The 19,446-nt window shown below is 36.2% G+C and overlaps 1 protein-coding gene across 2 annotated transcripts in view; it reads left to right on the top strand.

Annotated features, from left to right (window-relative positions):
* Positions 1–19,446, top strand: part of LOC145998750 (polyamine-transporting ATPase 13A3-like) — a 72,004-nt gene that overhangs the window by 45,560 nt on the left and 6,998 nt on the right. For both annotated transcript variants that reach the window (XM_083135300.1, XM_083135301.1), the window contains exons 14-21: positions 4,096–4,249; positions 5,582–5,709; positions 10,133–10,250; positions 12,543–12,712; positions 13,376–13,606; positions 17,156–17,362; positions 17,683–17,906; positions 18,872–19,020. In XM_083135300.1, the coding sequence (XP_082991426.1) occupies positions 4,096–4,249; positions 5,582–5,709; positions 10,133–10,250; positions 12,543–12,712; positions 13,376–13,606; positions 17,156–17,362; positions 17,683–17,906; positions 18,872–19,020 (1,381 nt within the window). The remainder of the gene's footprint in view (positions 1–4,095; positions 4,250–5,581; positions 5,710–10,132; positions 10,251–12,542; positions 12,713–13,375; positions 13,607–17,155; positions 17,363–17,682; positions 17,907–18,871; positions 19,021–19,446) is intronic.

Here is a 19,446-nt window from a genome sequence, read left to right as displayed (position 1 = left end):
CTTGTAGCCTAATTTTTTTGCTGGAAAAAGTAGGGTATGAAAACCTGAATTTTCAGCATGTGGTCATGATGGAACCAAAATTATTTGATGTTGAAAATCATAAAGACATGCTCTTTCTCTACAAAGAATAAAATTTATGTTTTTTTCAGTCCTTGTACTGAAGATTTTACATTTTTCGGACACTGTGGAAAATTTCATGGTCAAGTCATACCAAATGGTCCAGCACTGGTTGCATGACCATGTTTCAAAATTTTCATTTTTTTTTTTATTGTTGTAACCCCTATCCAAGGATAGTTCAAAACAGGCATTATTTTTCTAAAACTTAATTTCGTTTAAAGTGGCAGTCATTTTTGTTTCATGACTTGTGCCATTTTTGGCCTTTTCAGACAATTATGATGATTATGATAACTCAGCTACGAGAAATGATAGAAAGCTGGGGTAAAATACATTTTTTTTTCAGTACATTTCGAGCTAAATTTTTTTATCTTTACCTTCTTTCACCATCTCTAATGCATATGACTGAAATTTAGGGTCAAAGCTCATATATTCAATATTGAAGAAGAATCAGTTTTAGTTGTTTTTTTTAAGTAGGGAAGTACTGTAATTTCAGAGCTATATTTTTTGTAGAGGAAATATATACATCCAATGTTTTAGCAGAAAATATTTGAGCTGTTTTTACTGTTTCCACTTTGAGTTATAGCTCTTTGAAAATTATTATTTTTCATTTCTTTCAAAATTTTGCCCCCAATATCTCTATTTACAACATAAAGTGTACTCAGTGCCTGTAAAAATAATCGAGATTGGTATTCCATAGACAACAAAGTTACAACATGGGAAAATTTGGCAAAAAGAGGCAAATTGGAAGATTTACGTTGTTACAAATAAATATTTACGTTTAACCTTTTGCCGCCCAAACGTCTCGAACGAGATACCCAAAAGTAACCCTCCCGGTTACCCGATCGAGATGCTGTGTCAAGGTCGTAGTTTTTACGTTATAACTTTTCTATTTTTGGTTAGAATTTCGATGTTATTTTTTTATATTGTTCCTAACACATGTATTTAACAGAAATGGTTTTTTGCATATTTTTTTTTTGTCTTCATGAAAATGGAGGGGGAAAGGCGGGAAAAGGGACTTCTCTTTTGCATCTCTTTTCAAGGTCAAATTTTTGCCCACAAAGGAAGACCTGCTTTGTTGTTCTAAAGCAATGCTTTTTCACTCCCTCCTCTTAACTGAATTCGAAGGAAGCTTGTTTATCAGTATCCGATGTCAAAATGAAAGTTTTCCGTGAGGGTGCAAGCATGGGGTGGGGGGAGGGGGATGGGGAAGACTGGTTGTTGAATCTGCGTTGTGAGAGTGGAATTTCGAAGCGTGCTGAAGGAAACCTTTGTTTTTTTTAGCACAAGTGTCCACAAGTGGCAACAGGGGTTACCCAGCATTGTCTAAAAATAGAATTTGAAGCAGCTGCAAGAATTGGCGCTCATTTTTTACTACGTTCTAGCTTTTCGTCCGTGAATGTTGTGTGTAGGTGTCGTTTTGTGCCCAAGTGCAAGGACATTTTTTGGGTGAAGTGAGAATTTTTTAAAATAATTTTTGGGGGTTTTCTCCCTTCCCTCTCCATATATACGCCAAATTTGCATAAATTTTGCATTTTGTGCATTTTGACATTTTTTTTCGGGGGCAGGGGGGGGGGGCAGGGGGAAACCATTTTTTTTAAGAAAAGTATTTTTGAGGGGATTTCCCCCCCTTTCCCCCTCCATTTGTACGCCGAATGTGCATAAATTATATATCGTCTGAATCTGTGATTCATTCTGCGTACAACAGTATATCTTTCATATCTCTAGGGCATTTAGTTTCTGAGCTATAGTCATTTCAAGGTACCGCTGCATTTTGAAGCTTGAATCAGTGGCCATTCCTTTTGGGGGTACAACTCAAGTTACATTGGTCATACGACAATTATGCAAATATTTTTCTGTTTCTTACATGCCAGCGATAATTTCTATGTGTATTTTGAACTTTTCATATCCTTTTTTCGGGGGGGCAGGGGGGGGGAGAAACCCCATTTAAAAAAAAAGTATTTTCAGGGGATTTCCCCCCTTTCCCCCTCCATATGTACGCCGAATGTGCATAAATTATATATCGTCTGAATCTGTGATTCATTCTGCGTACAACGGTATATCTTTTATATCTCTAGGGCATTTAGTTTCTGAGCTATAGTCATTTCAAGGTACCACTGCATTTTGAAGCTTGAATCAGTGGCGTGCCGACCTTTCCTTTTGGGGGTACAACTCAAGTTACATTGGTCATATGATAATAATGCAAATATTTTTGTCAGCGATCATTTCCATGTGCATGTCGACACTGTCATGTACTTTTTTCTTGGGGTAAGGATGGGGGAACCAATTTTTTTTTCCCGAAATTTTGGAATTTTGAGAGTTAGCCCCCTCCCCCCGCCACATATACACCGAATTTGCAAAAAATTCATATAGTCTTAATCTCTTGTTCATTCCGCATACAACGGTATATCACTCATCTCTCTAGGGCAATTAGCCTCCGATCTACATTCATTTAATTGAAACTCTGCATTTTGCTCAAAATCTGCTCTGGCAATAGAGGCTTACATGTGAAAAAGGCCTTGGGCAGCAAAAGGTTAATGAACTATCATGCAATTGAAATTATTGTATTTGTTAATTACATCAATTGAATGGCATAATGAGCCTGTTAGTTGCTATTATGAATGAAGAGTATGTAAGGCAGATGTTTGTCTGAACAGGTTAAGACATGAAAGTGGAGTACCATAGGGGAAAGCTGCAACTAATCAAGTAGCCTTTTGATCAATCTGAATTGTTCTAAAAGCAGTGAATTTCCAAATTAACGTAAATATTTATTTGTAACTAACAAAGTAAATTTGCCTGTTTTTGCCCAACTTCCCCTTGTTGCAAGTTTTTCTTCTATGAAATATTAATCTTGAATTTTTTTATAATCACCTCTCACTATGCTGTAAATATTTGGTTTCCCACCACAGATAAAAAAAAGAACATTGATTTCAGTTTTGGCCCTAAATTTGAGCCATTTGCATTAGAGATGGTGAATAAGGTAAAGAACATAAAATTTAGCTTGAAATGTACTGAAAACAGTGTATTTTACCCGCTTTCTATCCTTTTTCGTAGCTGAGTTATCATAATCATCACAACTCTCTGTAAAGGCAAAAAATGCTGCAAGTCATGAAACAAAAATTACCGCCATTTTGAAACGGTCAAGTTTTAGAAAAATAATTACTGTTTTGAACTACCCTTGGATAGGGGTTACAACAGCAACAAGAAATGAAAATTTTAAAAAATGGTCATGCTACCAGTGCTGGACCATTTGGTATGAATTGACCCTGAAATTTTCCAGAATGTCCAAAAAAATGTAAACTTTTCAGTACAAGAAGTGAAAAAACCATAAATTTTATTCTTTTTAGAGAAAGAGCATGTCTTTGCAATGATTTTCAACATCAAACACTTTAGGTTCCATCATGCCCACATGCTGAAAATTCAGGTTTTCGTAACCTACTTTTCCACCACAAAAATTAGGCTACAAGTCCATTATTAGTCTTTTTTTAGGCTTTTATAAATTTTTTTTGAGTGCTGATGTATTTTTTTCTGAAATCTTCATTATTTCATTGAGCTTTGTGTAAAATTTCAAAGAGATCTGATCAGTGGTTAAGGAGAAAAAAAAATGTAAGCAGTGGTATCTTGTGTCAAAGGTCTCAAGAGTGGCAGATGACACAGATTTAATACATTTCGAATTTTTGTAAAATGAAAACCATTTGAGATAGAGCGATAACATTGTGGAGGGTTTATTTGAACCATAGGGGAAGGATGTACACCAAATTTCTTCGAAATCTCAGATGGTGAGTGACATGATCTCGTTGAAATGGCATCGAATGACCCTATTGTGAATTCAGAGCATTAATTAATATATCTCTTTGCACTGATTAGTAACCATGGAGTATGTTATAATTACATATTCAACGTTAACTTCATATGAGAATGATTTATTTTTATTTTTGGTAATGCAGTTAATATTGTACTAATCTAATGCATCTTCCATAGGTTCCATACGAGATCGGCATAATGAGACAGTTCCCATTCAGCTCCAGTATGCAGTGCATGTCTGTAATAACGAGAATATTAGGGAAGAGACACATGGATGTTTATTGCAAAGGGGCTCCAGAAAAAATTCAGTCGCTTTGTAAATCTGATACAGGTAATGTAGATAAAGTAACATTGAGAATAATGATAGTACATAGTGCCTCAATAGTGTCAGGCTCAAAATACAAATTGAAAGCAATGTAATTTTGTTTGATATTACCTACGTGAAGTTTTGTGTTTCTGCGTTGCACAATTGGATAGTTTTTCCCGATTAAAGATGCAGTCCCCCCACACGAACTCCCTCCACCTACGCAAAGAACAGGAACTACACCACACTCACCAACACAATGCAGCAGACAGCCCAACCCACCAACCATCACCAAGCAACGTCACCTGACGACTGAATTCACAGCAGACAACACAAGCCAGGAAACGCACACCAGCGCTGCCAAACCGGAGAAAATTCCATTACCGCCACCTGGGAACTAACAAAGCAGTGGTGTGCTAACATCTCTGCTCCAGATGTTGTACCCTTAGTGAATGAAGGCAGTGAGCCTTCGAAATTAATTGAAAAAACTATCCAATTGTGCAACGCAGAAACACGAAACTTCACGTAGGTAATACTTAAACCTCTTTTACCGCATCCATCATGAATTGGATTGATATCTTCTGCCCTCTCGCCGTAATACTGAAATGTTTATATTCTGCATGGAAATATCAACATTTTCTAGCATGTATTCCAGCATAATATTTTTTTATATTTGAATGTTTACTGTAGAATTTGCCAGATACAATGGCCAATGAGCTCGTATGTAGTGTACACCTTAGAGAATCTGTCATATGACTCGCACAGTCAAATCACATCCCTTGTATTCAAGCTCCACCTAGCGAACTGTGTCCTGCAGTGTTTCTCACTCTGTGCATAGCCATCAACCATTGCATGTGGCAAGTATTAAACATCTTTTGTTAAGAAAAATGCCATTTTTCTCTTTCAAAGCAAAACTCATTGCAGTTTCATATGTTAATTAGGTAGGTTAATGCACTGTATGTGTTCTCACAACTGGCATACATATATATCCCACTATGCACTTTCCACATGAATAAAACATCGACAGTGGATACACACCTGGATCCCCTTACTGTAGCAATTGATACTAAGGAACAGCAAACAATGCCACAGGAAAACAAGCAACAACAGCACACCTAGCAGCATGCTGCCAAACTAAAAACAACAGCAGCTCATGGATGGTGGCAGAAGCTAGCAAAATTAATATGTATAACTTCTTATAGACCAGTTTCATGGATAAATGAGTACTTCATTTCAATATAATTATTTGCTAACACACTTTTCTTTCCCCCAAAACATGAAAGCAAATTTATATGTAATATGTACAAATGGCAACTATATGTAATGTTTGAGAAAATGTAGTTGTTTATTTCTTTCCAGTTCCAAAGAATTTTAGTGATTTTCTGACTGAATATGCATCAAGTGGTTTCCGAGTAATTGCGCTGGCGCACAAACGTTTGGATCATAGAGTGTCCTGGCATCAAGTACAACGAGTTAAAAGAGACCAAGTAAGACAATTTCCTGTTGTTTTTTTTAAACTTTCATTTGTATTATGAATTCATATGAAAGAATAATGTATGCACTGATTTCATCGCTTATAAGCCATAGAGACATAAACATGAATCTATTTTTTTGTGCTTTCTTTTAACCTAAATCATGCATTAAGCATTGTAGATCAGTGGTTTCCAACTTCAAAAGGTCCGAGGGCCAAAATTATATCCAGCAGTTGATTGGCTGTCCGCATTCTTTTTTTTTTTGGGGGGGGGGGAGTGTAAAAATTACAAAAATTGTAAGTACTGAACTGAAAATGTAGTACTTTCGCATAACCTAAATTTCTAAAATGAGGCAATAAAAACAATGGAATCACAAATCAAAAATGTATAATTACAATTTATTTCACAAAAACCAAATGCTTATGGATGAATTTAAAGAAATGAAAAACACACCATACAAATAAGAATCCTTCATAGTAAGTGTTCAATGTGAAAATTGAGGCCGATCTGCTTCTTTTATTAAAGTTGGAATGTCTATTTCAATATCTGTATTTGAAAGTCTTGGAAGGTGAAGCAGTGAAGAATCTGCCAGTCGGCTTCTGTAGCGGTTCTTGATGAACTTCATTAAAGAAAAAACACTTTCACATGTGTATGTGCTGCCGAACATCGATGTCAAACTTTGCCCAAAACTACGAAGCTTTGGAAAGCGTTCGTTTGAAAGGTATTTGAAAAATTCTGGCCCCTTTTCTTGCCTAGTTTGAAGGAACACATCGCCTTGCAAATCACACAATTCAAGTTGGAGAGAAGCTTCTTCGATGTTAACGCCAAGAGGATTGCTAAATAGCTGGATGCTGCTTTTAAAATCTCTGAAGGCATTTTCCTGCACTCAACCACCTCACATGGTTAAAAAGAAGTAAGTCGTCATATTCTGCCTCCTTATCCTCCAAAAACTATCGTACGTTTCTATGTATTAGGGTTCTTGTTTCCCCCTCGAATCGTGTTTATTATTTGTATAACTGTTTTAAATACTTCATTTAGTTTCACTGATTTCCCACACAAAACCATTTGGTGAAGAATGCAATGCAACACTGGACAATTTACTCCACTTACCTTAAGCAATCCTACAAATCCAGATTTTTCTTCTGTCATTGATTTTGCTGTTACAATGCATGAACACTTATCAAAACCTCCGATCTTATCTACAGATTTTTTTTTCCGCATCATATATGTCCTTCCCTTTAGTGGTTCCGTGAAGAGAGCAGAGGTCAAATAATTCTTTGTTTGTTGAAAAATCGTCCTGCGTTATACGTATAAATATCAAGAGCTGACTTGCATCTGTTTGATCTGTACTTTCATCCAGACACAACGAAAAATAGGAACTACTTTTAACCATGTTATACATTTTTTCTGTTACTTGTTCTCCCATATCCATAATCCGTCTTTGTACAGTCTGGTTAGAGAGTCACACTGATTCAAATTCACTTTAGATTCTTCTGATGATCATTATTGACTGCAAAATCAATTCTACCCGTGATATTGTCTTTCTTCACAGAGCTTCCGTTCCTTCAGTAAAAATAAAACGTATTTTAATAAAAATACATAAAATCAATGTATTTTGCAAACTGGCTTCGCAGGTTGCAAAAAAAGGCATCGTGGGCTGCCAGTTGGAAACCCCTGTTGTAGATAGATCCAAAAAGCTTTGTCACATCTTACCTGAAAATTTCTAAAATCCACAGGTAAAAAAATCAGCATTTTTCTCACTTGTGGTTGTGACCGATTGTTAAGTTGTCCGAAAAGACTAAAGTAAAGAACTATAAACACCCCTGCTGAAAGTTGACTAGGTCTCGTGGGAAACAGCAATGAGAGTTACTTTTTGGCACTAAGAACAGTAGTGAGTGAGCGTGGGAAGTCTTTGGAAGGCCCCGCAGTTTTCTTTGTGTGAAGTCGGCAAATGCATCTTGTCTACTGAATGACAGTTCGCGCTCGCATCGACAAAAGAAACTTTGAATCCTTTTAGTTCGTTTTTAGTTTTCGGAATCCACGAAAATAGTTGGTTCCAAGTTGGTCGGTCTGGAAGCTGCAGTGAGGACGATGGAAACATGTGCCCAGAAGCATGGGTCTGATCTGATAAAGTGATCATTTCGAAAAGATTTTGTCAACTGCTCGAGAGAGTTTTCTTCAAATTGGATCCGAGTTTGCAGAAAGGAAAGTGAAGTGAAAAAACTTAGTGCTAAAGTGAAACGTGATTACTCTCTTATAAGGGGGAATTGTTTTTTATTATTGTGGGTTATTGCTTTGTTTATATTACGTTGCTTTAAAGTTGGTTTTACAAAAGGTTAACTTTAAATATATAATATATCAAAAACAACAAAAACAAAAGAGAACCACGCTTTACGCGGCCACACGCAGACCCTATTCCACGTGTGGTGTTCCGTATAGTAACAGATATCCCCTGAGATATCTGTTAAGCAACAGACGAACTTTAGCCTAACTTTAATAATCGGTAACTAGAGGAGGGCTTAATAGGCTTATGATTCACTAAAATGATAGAAGGTCAGACACCTTTAAACGACATATTTATTCATTGAAAAGAACATCGCTTGTGGCATAGCTGCCACCAAACATGAGCACTTCACTGTACAAGACACAAAAAAGATATACAAAAGATTTTGTACTTACATATCAGCCGTTTTCACACTATATCACTCATACCTGGGGCCTTACACACGCTATTTCACTCTTTATCGCCACATCCCGACACATGGACAACTTTGTGGTATACCACACTAAAAAATTAATATTATGTGCTTCCTTGGTGTAACAAAGGCTTTGGGGGGTGATAAATGAGTTTTCCTGGCTTTTCTTGGATGGATGGCTAAGAACAACTTGGATATTCTTTGATATCCTATGGGTGCTTCTATGGCGTCAGTTATGCCGACCATGTGGTCTGGATTTCCACATGGGATGAGGGACACAAAACTCGCTATTTTGCTGAATTTTCACTGGGATCCTTAAATGCACTTGTGGACACAATATCCCACTTGGTCACACACACTTAGGCCTGTGTTTACTGTAACAGGACCTTAGATCCCTTTTCCCTTTATGTATCCTTTGTTGCTGGCACAGGTGGCCATTCTCACACTGGATTTTACCAGCAACTTCCAAGCTGACCTGCTCTCAGGTGGGTCTGTAATACAAGTGAGCTTGACTAGCAAGCTCAGAACACAATAGGCCATCTGAAAGTCTCCTCTGTGACGTCACAGCCTTGACGGCTTCTCATTGGCCAGCTGGAGTCCTTTGAGATCTTTCCTTGTCTTTGGGAGAATTGCCACTTTCTCCCACCAGATGGCAGAGTTATCAATTGCTTAAAAAGCATAAACAAAAGTGTTTTTTCAGCTTTTCTGGCTTAGTTATGCCAGATAATTGCAAATGAGTTTACTTTTAATAAATTAGGCATGATTTTACCTATGGGTGAGTGTTATCTCTGATTTTCAGTAAAGAATAAAAGATTTAGTAAACATGTGGTTTGGAGCACATGGTTTTTGTTCTCCAAAATGGCTACTGTTAGCCTAACAATGGTTGGTTCTTTATAAATAAAGCATTTCTACCCCTCCCATGAGTGACAACTGGTTGGTAAACATGACCCATGATTCTAATTGGGGGTGGGGGGTATAAGTTTCTGGGAAAATAGCTCTCACAAGCTTTCCCTGATGCCAACCTAATGGCCCTTGTACTTAGGTTGGCCTGTGGTTATTTGTGTGTGGGCATGTATGCCCAATGCTGATTGGTCATACTCTCGTATTCAGTGATTAAAGTGGTTGTCACAAAAGGGTGAAGGAAAAGTGCTATTCAGAACAAAGGTAGAGATCTCAAAACAGGCTAGCCTTTGGTCATGTAAGTAAATGTAGTAATATTCAGTAATTATTTTGAACTCAATTATTATAAGTGTGTGTAGCTACAGAATTTTTTTTCAATACAATCCAAAGTGCCGCTTGAATCCTCGCATTAAGTTGACTTTTATAAACTGAGGACAAGCGGGAACTCGGCAGCCTTTATAATTGTTTACTAAAGGTTATTTTTAATAAATGTAGGAAAATATATATTTTTTTTATTTGTTATTGGATACGCAACTTGAGAGTATTGATAAAACCTGAAAAGGAATTGTTTCCCGCTTAACGAAAGCTAGAAACGACGCAAAATCCAGCCTTGCTCTTACATGGTTCTTACACCAATTTGTCAGATGCAAAAGCAGTGTGAATTTTTTTTTCAAATTTTGCATATACAACCCCATATCAGGTAAGTAATGATTTATGATGTAATGTGGCTTAAACATCCATATTTTGTTTTCTAAAATTCCATGTGATTGGTACAGATGGTTTTGTTGTATTACTTTTAAAAAATGATAGCGAGTTCTTTAATTGAAAATATTTCCTTTTAGATTGAAAAGGATCTTTCTCTTCTGGGCATGCTGGTAATGCAAAACACCTTAAAGCCTGAAACAACGCCAGTAATTCAGAAGTTGCACATGGCTCAAATTCGTCCCGTAATGGTGACTGGTTAGTGTTATTTTGAAAAAAAAAGTTGTTTAGTTTCCTGGGATCTTTTCAGGAAATGTAATGTGATAATCTTATATTTACTAAACTATGTACTATTCTAATGGACAGTTCTCAATAATGGACATAGACACTGAAAATTATACTCATGTGCTGATTTGAAACTTCTGAATGTTAAAGAAAAAGGAGGGGAGCAACTTTATGAATGTGGAGGTAACAGTGTTGCAATAATTGGTAAAATGTTTGTGCAGTATTTGCTACGATTTCATTTGTATTGATTGTCTTTTAAGAGTACATGTGGGACATAATACCACAGAAACGCAAAGGATAAACTTCAAATAAAAAAATAATCATCGCTGCCTACGATTGATTGATTTGCTTTATTCTACTTTGCTTTTTGTGCCACTTTTTGCTAACTTTCGATGAAGAGGATGAATGATGTATGATGGAATTGATGAATGATCAATCATATGATGACTGTCGAAAAAGCAAAGATCAGTAACAGTTTTGATTGATTTTCTTTATTTTCGCTTTTTGTGCCACTTTTGGCTAATTTGCGAAGATGGGGATGAGTGATGACATGATGAAATTGATGAATGGACACTCACAAATATCCACGCCCAGGCCGGAATTCGAATCTGGAACACCTGGCATTGTAGTGCAATGTGCTAACCACTCCACCACAGGGGCCGGCTATGATGAGGACAGCTTAAAAACAGAAATGTTTTCCTTAAATTGCAGACTGAAAATTGAAAACTGGACTGCTCTTTTTCCAACACACCTAACATGAATGTTGACACTTTAATCTGAACATGTTTGTCATACTTGTAAATAATCTCAGATTTTTTATTAACCATCTGGATCTATCCAAAAATAATGAACTAAGAGAACATTTTGTAAAATTGTGTGTCAATTATAAATAAATATGATAAATCTTCTTCATTAAACTTGAAATGATACCAGGACTTTTATGTTCACAAGATTAAGGTGTGTAGCCATTTCAGGTATTATGTATAGAATTCATTAATAATTTATTTAAGTACAGAAACATTTCATTGCACGAATCAAGCTTCTTTTTCCTGAAAAGTGGACATTTTTAAGTTCCAAATTTGTGTCCATTATAGACGGTTCCATGGTGTAATCAACTTTAGTATTGTTAATCATTTTTACATTGACAGTTTTCTAGGAAAATTAATGTACGCAAATAATAATAGAGATAATGATAATATGTGAGTAGAAAATTTAATAGTGGCAACTATTTATTCTCAAATGATACAAAGGAGATACCTCTGTGAAACTTTCACAGCCCTTCGATGTAGTCACCATCATTGTGTATAACCATTGCCATCGATGTGGAAGTCATAGTATACCTGTGGCAGTGCCTGTTCTTTTGATGTTTTGAATGGAGCGGTCTATTACCTGAAGAATCTCTGGAACAATTCAGAAGCTACATCGTGGGAATCAAATGAAAGTCACATGGGCTGGTAGAGCATCTGACAAATCAACCACAGGTTGTGCTACATGCACCCAAGCATTGTCCTGCAAAATAATGGGAGGATTCAGCAGAAAGTGTCCTGTCCCTTCTTCTTTTGCAATGCAGATCGCAGGTTATTTTCCAGAAATGAACAGTAAAACTGCACATTGAAGGTCTGTCCTGGAAGTATGACGAGAATTACCAGAAATTTAACATTATTGAGGTTCTGACTACACAACTTTAGACCGCAAACTCCAACGATACTCTATTCCTCTCGTCACTGCGCATGCGCCTAGTGTTGGAAGGAAGAGTCCATTTACTGGGAGATAGCTTACGTATCAAACTAACATGTGGTATAAATGAGAAGCACTGGTTCCATTTCATGGCATATATACAGCAGTGTTGCCACTATTAAATTTCCAACCCACATATATTATTCTAATAATAATGCAATGCATACAAATTATAATTAGAGACTTCAATTTCATCACTTGGAACTAACACTATTTTTCTTATTCTATAAAAGTTGCATTCTTTATTCTTTTTCATGTAAATTTCTTTTGTAGACCAGGTGGTTTTATGCAAATTTTAGTTGTTTTAATTAGAAATAAGATAAATAATGGATGTATGCTATGTATATCTCTTTTTTTGCACCATCCTTTTACTTATTCATGTAATTATAATAGATAGACCTATGAGTTTTATTATCAGTATTACATGTGAGAGACTTGATGACTTAATGCATGTTAGAGGGTGGGATCCCTCTCAAGAACATATTTCTAGACCTGTGCCTGAATCAAAAGTAATATTGTACATTGTAGGTGACAACATTCTGACTGCAATAAGTGTTGCCAGGGACTGTGGTATGGTGTTACCGCTTGACAGGGTCATTCAAGTGAAAGGTTTTAATTCAGATGAAAACCAGCCTGCGAGAATTGAGTTTGGGTTGATTGAATCATCGCAGCCGTTGAACTCAGCAGTAAATGAAGTGGTAAGATTTGTTTACATATATAGCTGTCTTTTTTAAGAAAACACAACCTGTAGACCTACAAAGATAATAATGCACTAGACATTTTAGTCAAAATTGGATGAGGGGCCTCCCCCATGGCGTAGTGGTAGCGTCATTGCCTTGTAATCAAGGGGTCCCGGGTTCGATACCCGGTGGAGGCACAAGTGGTTCGGATCCCACTTTAAACTGTAGGTCCAGTCCCGATTAGCCTTACTGTGCATAAAGTGGACTTAAAACAGCAACTCAAACTCAAAATTGGATGAAAGTTGGGAGAAATCAGAGATTTTACAATTTGTTCAAGTTATATTTTTCTGTTTAAAAAAGAAGATAACAGTAAATGTACTCTGTCCCAGGAATCTGTGGAGCAAGTAAACAAAAACAAGTGATCAGCGCAAGTAGCAACTCAAAGGGGCACAACCATTAAACATGTGAAGGGGAAAGGGATCACATTGAGGGTAGGGGCAATGCGACTGCAGCTGCAAGCAGTTTGCAGCAACATGCACTGGTTTGCTCCACCCACTCGCTTTCTCCCCTTCTCTGATGTTAGGCATGTCTTTGTCCCACAGACTCCTGGAACAGACTGTAGTGTTGCAAAAATTAATGACTTATTGATATTAACCACACACACCTTTCTTCCGCTTGCAGACACGTATTACTGTAACATTAGATCAGTCACAGTCAGATTTTCACTTTGCTGTGGATGGGAAAACCTGGACTATTTTACGAAATAGTTTTCCTCGCCTCATACCAGCCATTGTAACGAAAGGAACTGTCTTTGCCCGAATGGGGCCTGAGCAGAAAACTCAGTTGGTTGATTCATTGCAAAACCTGGATTACATTGTTGGCATGTGCGGAGATGGTGCTAATGACTGTGGTGTAAGTACCCTTAATTTTTTATATATACGTACATTTAAGTTAGAATTAGCTGATAGCTGGGTAAATTTTATAACATTTTACTTGACTGGGACCATGAGCAATGAATGAAAATTGGGATTCTACTGTAGTAGGTTTCTACATGAACTCATTTGGTGACAAAAAACAATATTCAACTTTACTCCAGGTTCGCTTCAGCATAGCTGGTATGCCATCACTAGAGCCCGGAAGTTTGGCAAAATGCCTCTTTTTATCTACTGGATATATTGATAGAATTTTTCTGGATATACGTGTTTTATGTTGTTTCGAATGTTTTAGAAGCCTTTTCATTTTGCCTATTTTGCCTATTTGAGACCCCACTGCCTATTTTTAATTATAATGCCTTTTTTTGCCTTTTTCAATTAAATTGGACCATTTTTTAAAAAAAGTGTGTATATAAATTATTTTTCTCCCAAAAAACGTTGTTGGCATTTTTTTTCCATTTATTATGTGAATAATTTTCGCCTTATTTAAGTAATATTGAACTCACGCATGTTTCAACATTGCTGAAGGAGAAAAGTGTGAGAAAAAAGTATTTCATGCTGAGTTAGGATATTGCCTTTCGGTTAACATTTCCTTGTGCATGATTGACTGCTGAAAACCTGTTGCAGAACATCTGCACAATTATGTCATCACGTCCAGCATTCGTGTCAGGATGTTATTGACAAGAAACAGCACTAATGCCCAAGGACCTTTGCATGGATTCCAAAATCAAGTTTTCTATCTATAGTTTAGTTCTGCACTTTGGAGGGAAAGGATCATGTAGTTGTCATCATGCCGAAATTTAGTGTGCCATTAAGTGGTAAGTTACACGGTTACGTGCGTGAATTTGGTGAAAATTGAAATGCTCTTCCCAATGTAGATTTTAACATTTTGCCAGAAATTATAGATAAAAGTAAGCGACTTCCAAATGTGCCTTTTTTTCATTTTTAGTGCCTATTTTCCACATTATAAATGCCTTTTTGCCTGCCTATTTTAACGAAAATAAATGCCTGAACTTCCGGGCTCTAGCCATCACTGTACATTTGCCTTGAATAATTTTCACATCACAGATACAGATAATCATTTGCTTGTTTCATTGTTCAAGTTGCATCCATAATTAATTTCAATGGGCTATGAGCAAAGCCATCTCTGGAATATTCACTCTTCACAGACAACATCCTCCATACCTTTAGAGAACAATGAGTGATGGCCAAATCTGTATGAAGTTTTATCTAGATATCAGATAATTTTCTACCTGAATAGTCCAGATTATCTGGATATTTGGATTATCTGGATATCTGACATCCAGATTATTCAAATTACCTGTATTCGTCATGTTTGTACTTCATTGTATGGATTTTCTACAAATCCTTCATCAGATCTGTACTATCCAGATATTTGGATCATCTGGATGTCCATACTATCCAGATATTCACATTATCCAGATATCCAAATTATCCAGATGTGTGAATTAGTGTGGGGGTTTGTAGTTGGGGCCTGTCTTGTTGGAAATGTTTGTTTTCTTTCTTGGTTGCTTGGTTTATGGACAGATGGAGACTTACAAGATCTGTCAATAAAGTAATGAGACTTTGAGTATAAATCTGTATGTATGTGGAAACTACAAATAAACATTTTCTCCTTCAAAATAGTTCCTTGAGGATGCCACACACCACCAGAGACGTTACTCCCACTCTTTGTAGCAGCTCTGGAAGTCGGTAACGGGAATCACCAATAGGTGATTGGTCACAGCTTTATCATTGTTGTCCACTGTCCCAAAATGGGATTGTTTGAGATGGATCTTCAATTGGGAACAGGAAAAAGCCAAAGGGACTTACTTATATCAGGGGAATAGGGTGCCTGAGGAACTATAGAATGTGCTTTTTAGCCAGAAATTAATCCACATAGATCGCCATGTGACAAGGGGCATTGCCATGGTGATGCTCCAGTGTTGGCAATGCTCAATTCCTGTGTTGAAATGTGATGGACTGTGGTATGGTTCAAATTCAACTCATTGCCTATCATTCTTATGGTCAATTGATGGTGGGACAGTGCACTTTACACATTGAAAGTCTTCCAGCACGGGGTTCATCTTTAACAGATTAACTGCCCTCCGAAAATGCCTCCTGCCACTTGAACACTTGTGACCTCGACAAAACATACTCCCTAAAGGCCTGTTTAATTTTTTCAAACATTTCCGTGACATTTTCCATTAGCTTCACGTAAAACAAAATTGCACTCTTCCATTTCCATGACACGCGACAAACAACTGCTTCGCGAGAATCTGCACTAACAATAACCAATTGTTACTAGTGACATTCAACTTGTACCAACGTTGATCTAGACTTTACTTGATGGGGTGTAGTTTTACCAGTCTCATTACTTTATTGACAGACCTTGCATGTTGTATTCTAAGAACTGTTCCCTTTTTAGAGCTTCTTTTAACAGTACCAAATGTTCTGATATATTTCTTAGTGTTCAGAGGGTCATCAGTCGTACCAATGTGTATTGATTTCCTTCTTATTTCTTTTACATGTGGAATCATGAAGCTGATTATTTTTTCATGGAAATATTTTTTTACATGGATTTTAGGTTTTTCTACACATTAACATGATTAGAACCAATATTTATAATTGTAAAAGAACAGACTGATTTGAGATGCTGCAAGAGCTTAGTCAATTTACAACTTGATTTTAGAAACTGCCTGATATACAGCAACATAAAATGGTCTTGTTTTATTGTTGTTCTAACAGTAGAAAATAACACTTGATTTTTACTTTTTGCTACTTCAGAAGTAGTTAGCAATAGTTCAGAAAAATATCTGTTCTCTGGAGGATTCTTAAATTCAAAAACTTATTCTAAAATACAAAACTTTTTGTACTTACGTTTTGTGAGTATCTGGGTTTCCAATGAACAAAGTTTCGAGAACAACTGTTCCCTTCTTCAGGTTCTTAAGTTACATAGGCTATCCAAAATACACCATAGCCATGTCAATTCTTTTCTCCCAAAATTCCAGGAACAAGGATATAGGTTTGGTTATTAATATAGGAAAAATTGGAATCCATATTAAAAACCCTTTAAAACCTCCAAGGCTTTTGTTATTGTTAAAAACACGGTGTAAAACCATCTCAGGTTAAAATAACCCTTCCTTTGTCGAAACGTCGTTCATTGGAAAACCAGATACTCACGAAACGTAAGTACAAAAAATCGGCGAGTAATTCACACAACAATTAATTATGGATTTATGTATCAATAGAGGATTCTTAAAATGTTTGTTTTTATATTTTTGTTTCTTTGTTTATTACCATTCTACCTGTGAAATCCAAGGAACACATTTAAGTAAAATTGTAAATTTTCACCCCATTCCATATTCTTTACCCTTCCCTTACTTCCAAATTGCGTAGAAAATTTGTATAATTTAAGCTTTTAGTTTATGTAACTACTGTAGTCTTAGGCTGGCTGTAATTTACAATCAGAGATGCATCATCATGTTTATAGTGTCATTCTCCTTTTTAATTTACATGTATGTTCTAGGCTTTAAAAGCTGCACACATTGGAATTTCACTTTCTGAAACCGAGGCATCTGTGGCAGCACCTTTCACATCAAAAGTTCCAAATATCACATGTGTGCCTAGTGTAATACAAGAAGGAAGATGCTCACTTGTTACTAGTTTTGGTGTGTTCAAATACATGGCATTGTACAGTCTTGTGCAGTTCATAACTGTTCTTATACTTTACACGGTAAGCATCTTAATTTGGTATTTATTTTTCTAATTTACAATTTACGCTGAAAGAAATATGCTTATATAATATAATCAGCTTGAGCTTATTGTTGATTGTTACCATATCTGAGATATATATGTGTAGAAATAATTCATTATTAGGGTCATATTATTAGAGAAAACAGTGTAATTTTTAAGGACTATTAAGATAGTTTTGGCAAAAATAAATTTTTGGAGTAAATGTACTATTTCTGTAATAGCTTTAGAGAAACAGATGTGCTGTGTTTTCTCATTGTGTTTCTACTATATTTTAAACTTGATCATAATATTTGCTTACAGCGGGAGACAAATCTTGGTAATATGCAGTTCCTGTACATAGATCTGGTAATAACCACTAGCTTAGCTGTCGTAATGGGCAGAACGGAACCCTCCGACAGAATTGTCCCACAGCGTCCAGTTGGAAGCCTTGTTTCTGTTGTTGTTGTTGTACCAATACTGTTGCAGATTGTTATAACGGCAGCCATCCAGCTTGGAGCATTTTACTTCCTAACAATACAGTCTTGGTAAGTGAAGTAAGGTTTTCAAGTAATTAACATCATTGCAAAATATACAATATCAGAACATGATTGTAAGTGAAATGAAAAGGATATTAAAGAGGAAATTAAAATTATGCTTAATTCAAATAATGCATGTTACTTTTCTATTCATAAACTTTTATCTTGTTGCGTAACATCAACTGAGCTGTTACTGTTACTATGGCTACATGTAGTAGGTTACAGTACAATGTAGAGGGAAATGGCGAATGTTATATTCAACTTGAAACTTAATTTTTCATATCAGATAAGTCACATGCCCGAGCTTACGTCATTAGCCAAGATGGCGCTGAACTTGCAGCAAGTTACAGGTGCAGCACGGGCAATTGCATACCAGAATGATTGTGAGAGCCATGTGCACAGCAGTGGACTTAAACTAAACAACAATTTGATGTAAGCAGTCGTTTTCTCCACTTTCCCACAGTCGATGGCAAGAGTGTTACATTAAAATCACGTCTTGCCAATCTCACAATCATTCTGGTATACAATTGCACATGCTGCAACTGTAACTTGCTGCTGCATGTTCAGCTCCATCTTGGTTAATGACTTAAGCTTGGGCATGTGATTCTTCTTATCTGAAATGAAACAATGGAAGTTTCAAGTTTAATATACCATTTACCATTTCCTCCTACATTGTACAGTATCACACTACATTTACTTCAAACATGTAGGCATGTTTCTGACTCACCCTGTATATGTTGGATTTTTTCTACTACTGATACCGGCCAATACTTTTACGGTGTTTTGATCATTCTCAGTCTGCAAAAATGATGTGCGACACTTTCGCAGTTTAATTATCGTGGGAATTATGTAAAATTCGAAGTTGCCATTGATTTTGCACCATTATTATGTGGAAAGAAAAACTCTTCCTTAACAGGTATTTTAATATTTATTTAAGAAATATTTATTTCAATTCTTTGAATTTGTATTTTCAGGTATGAACCAATAGATCCTGATGTCGATGAGGAGATTGTGATATGTTGGGAGAACACTGTAATATTTTGCATTAGTTCCTACCAGTACCTGATATTAGCAGGAGTGTTTTCCAAGGGGAAGCCATACAGGAAACCATTTTACACAAATAGTAAGTGCCTTTACATCAGAAAATATTTTGTGCAATCCCATGTTGGTTTTTGATTTGGATTTTTGCTAATCATGATGATTGTGTGTGATAATAGGATGAAATTAATAAAGGGACACTCACAAAGAACGCCCAGGCTGGGATTCGAACCCAGGACCCCTGGATTCATAGCATTCTGCACTAAACACTTCGTCACATTTGTCTTTTTTAATGAAACTTTCAATGGTCCAAGTTTAATATGTTTTGAACTGGTTGTTCTGTATTAAAATTGTCTATTACTCATACATGGAATAGAATAGAATAGAATACTTTATTAGTCATTAGACAACATGATTGCAATAGACTTCGTCATAATAAGTATATAAATGTTAATATAAAAAATTACAAAAGAAAAGAAAATTAAAAATACATATTAAAATATTACACATT

Source organism: Lepisma saccharinum, chromosome 14 (genome assembly GCF_977018435.1).
Source record: "Lepisma saccharinum chromosome 14, izLepSacc3.1, whole genome shotgun sequence".
Classification (NCBI taxonomy): Eukaryota; Metazoa; Arthropoda; class Insecta; order Zygentoma; family Lepismatidae; genus Lepisma; species Lepisma saccharinum.
The sequence above is the reverse complement of the archived record's forward strand: the minus strand, read 5'-3'. Positions and strand labels throughout refer to the sequence as shown.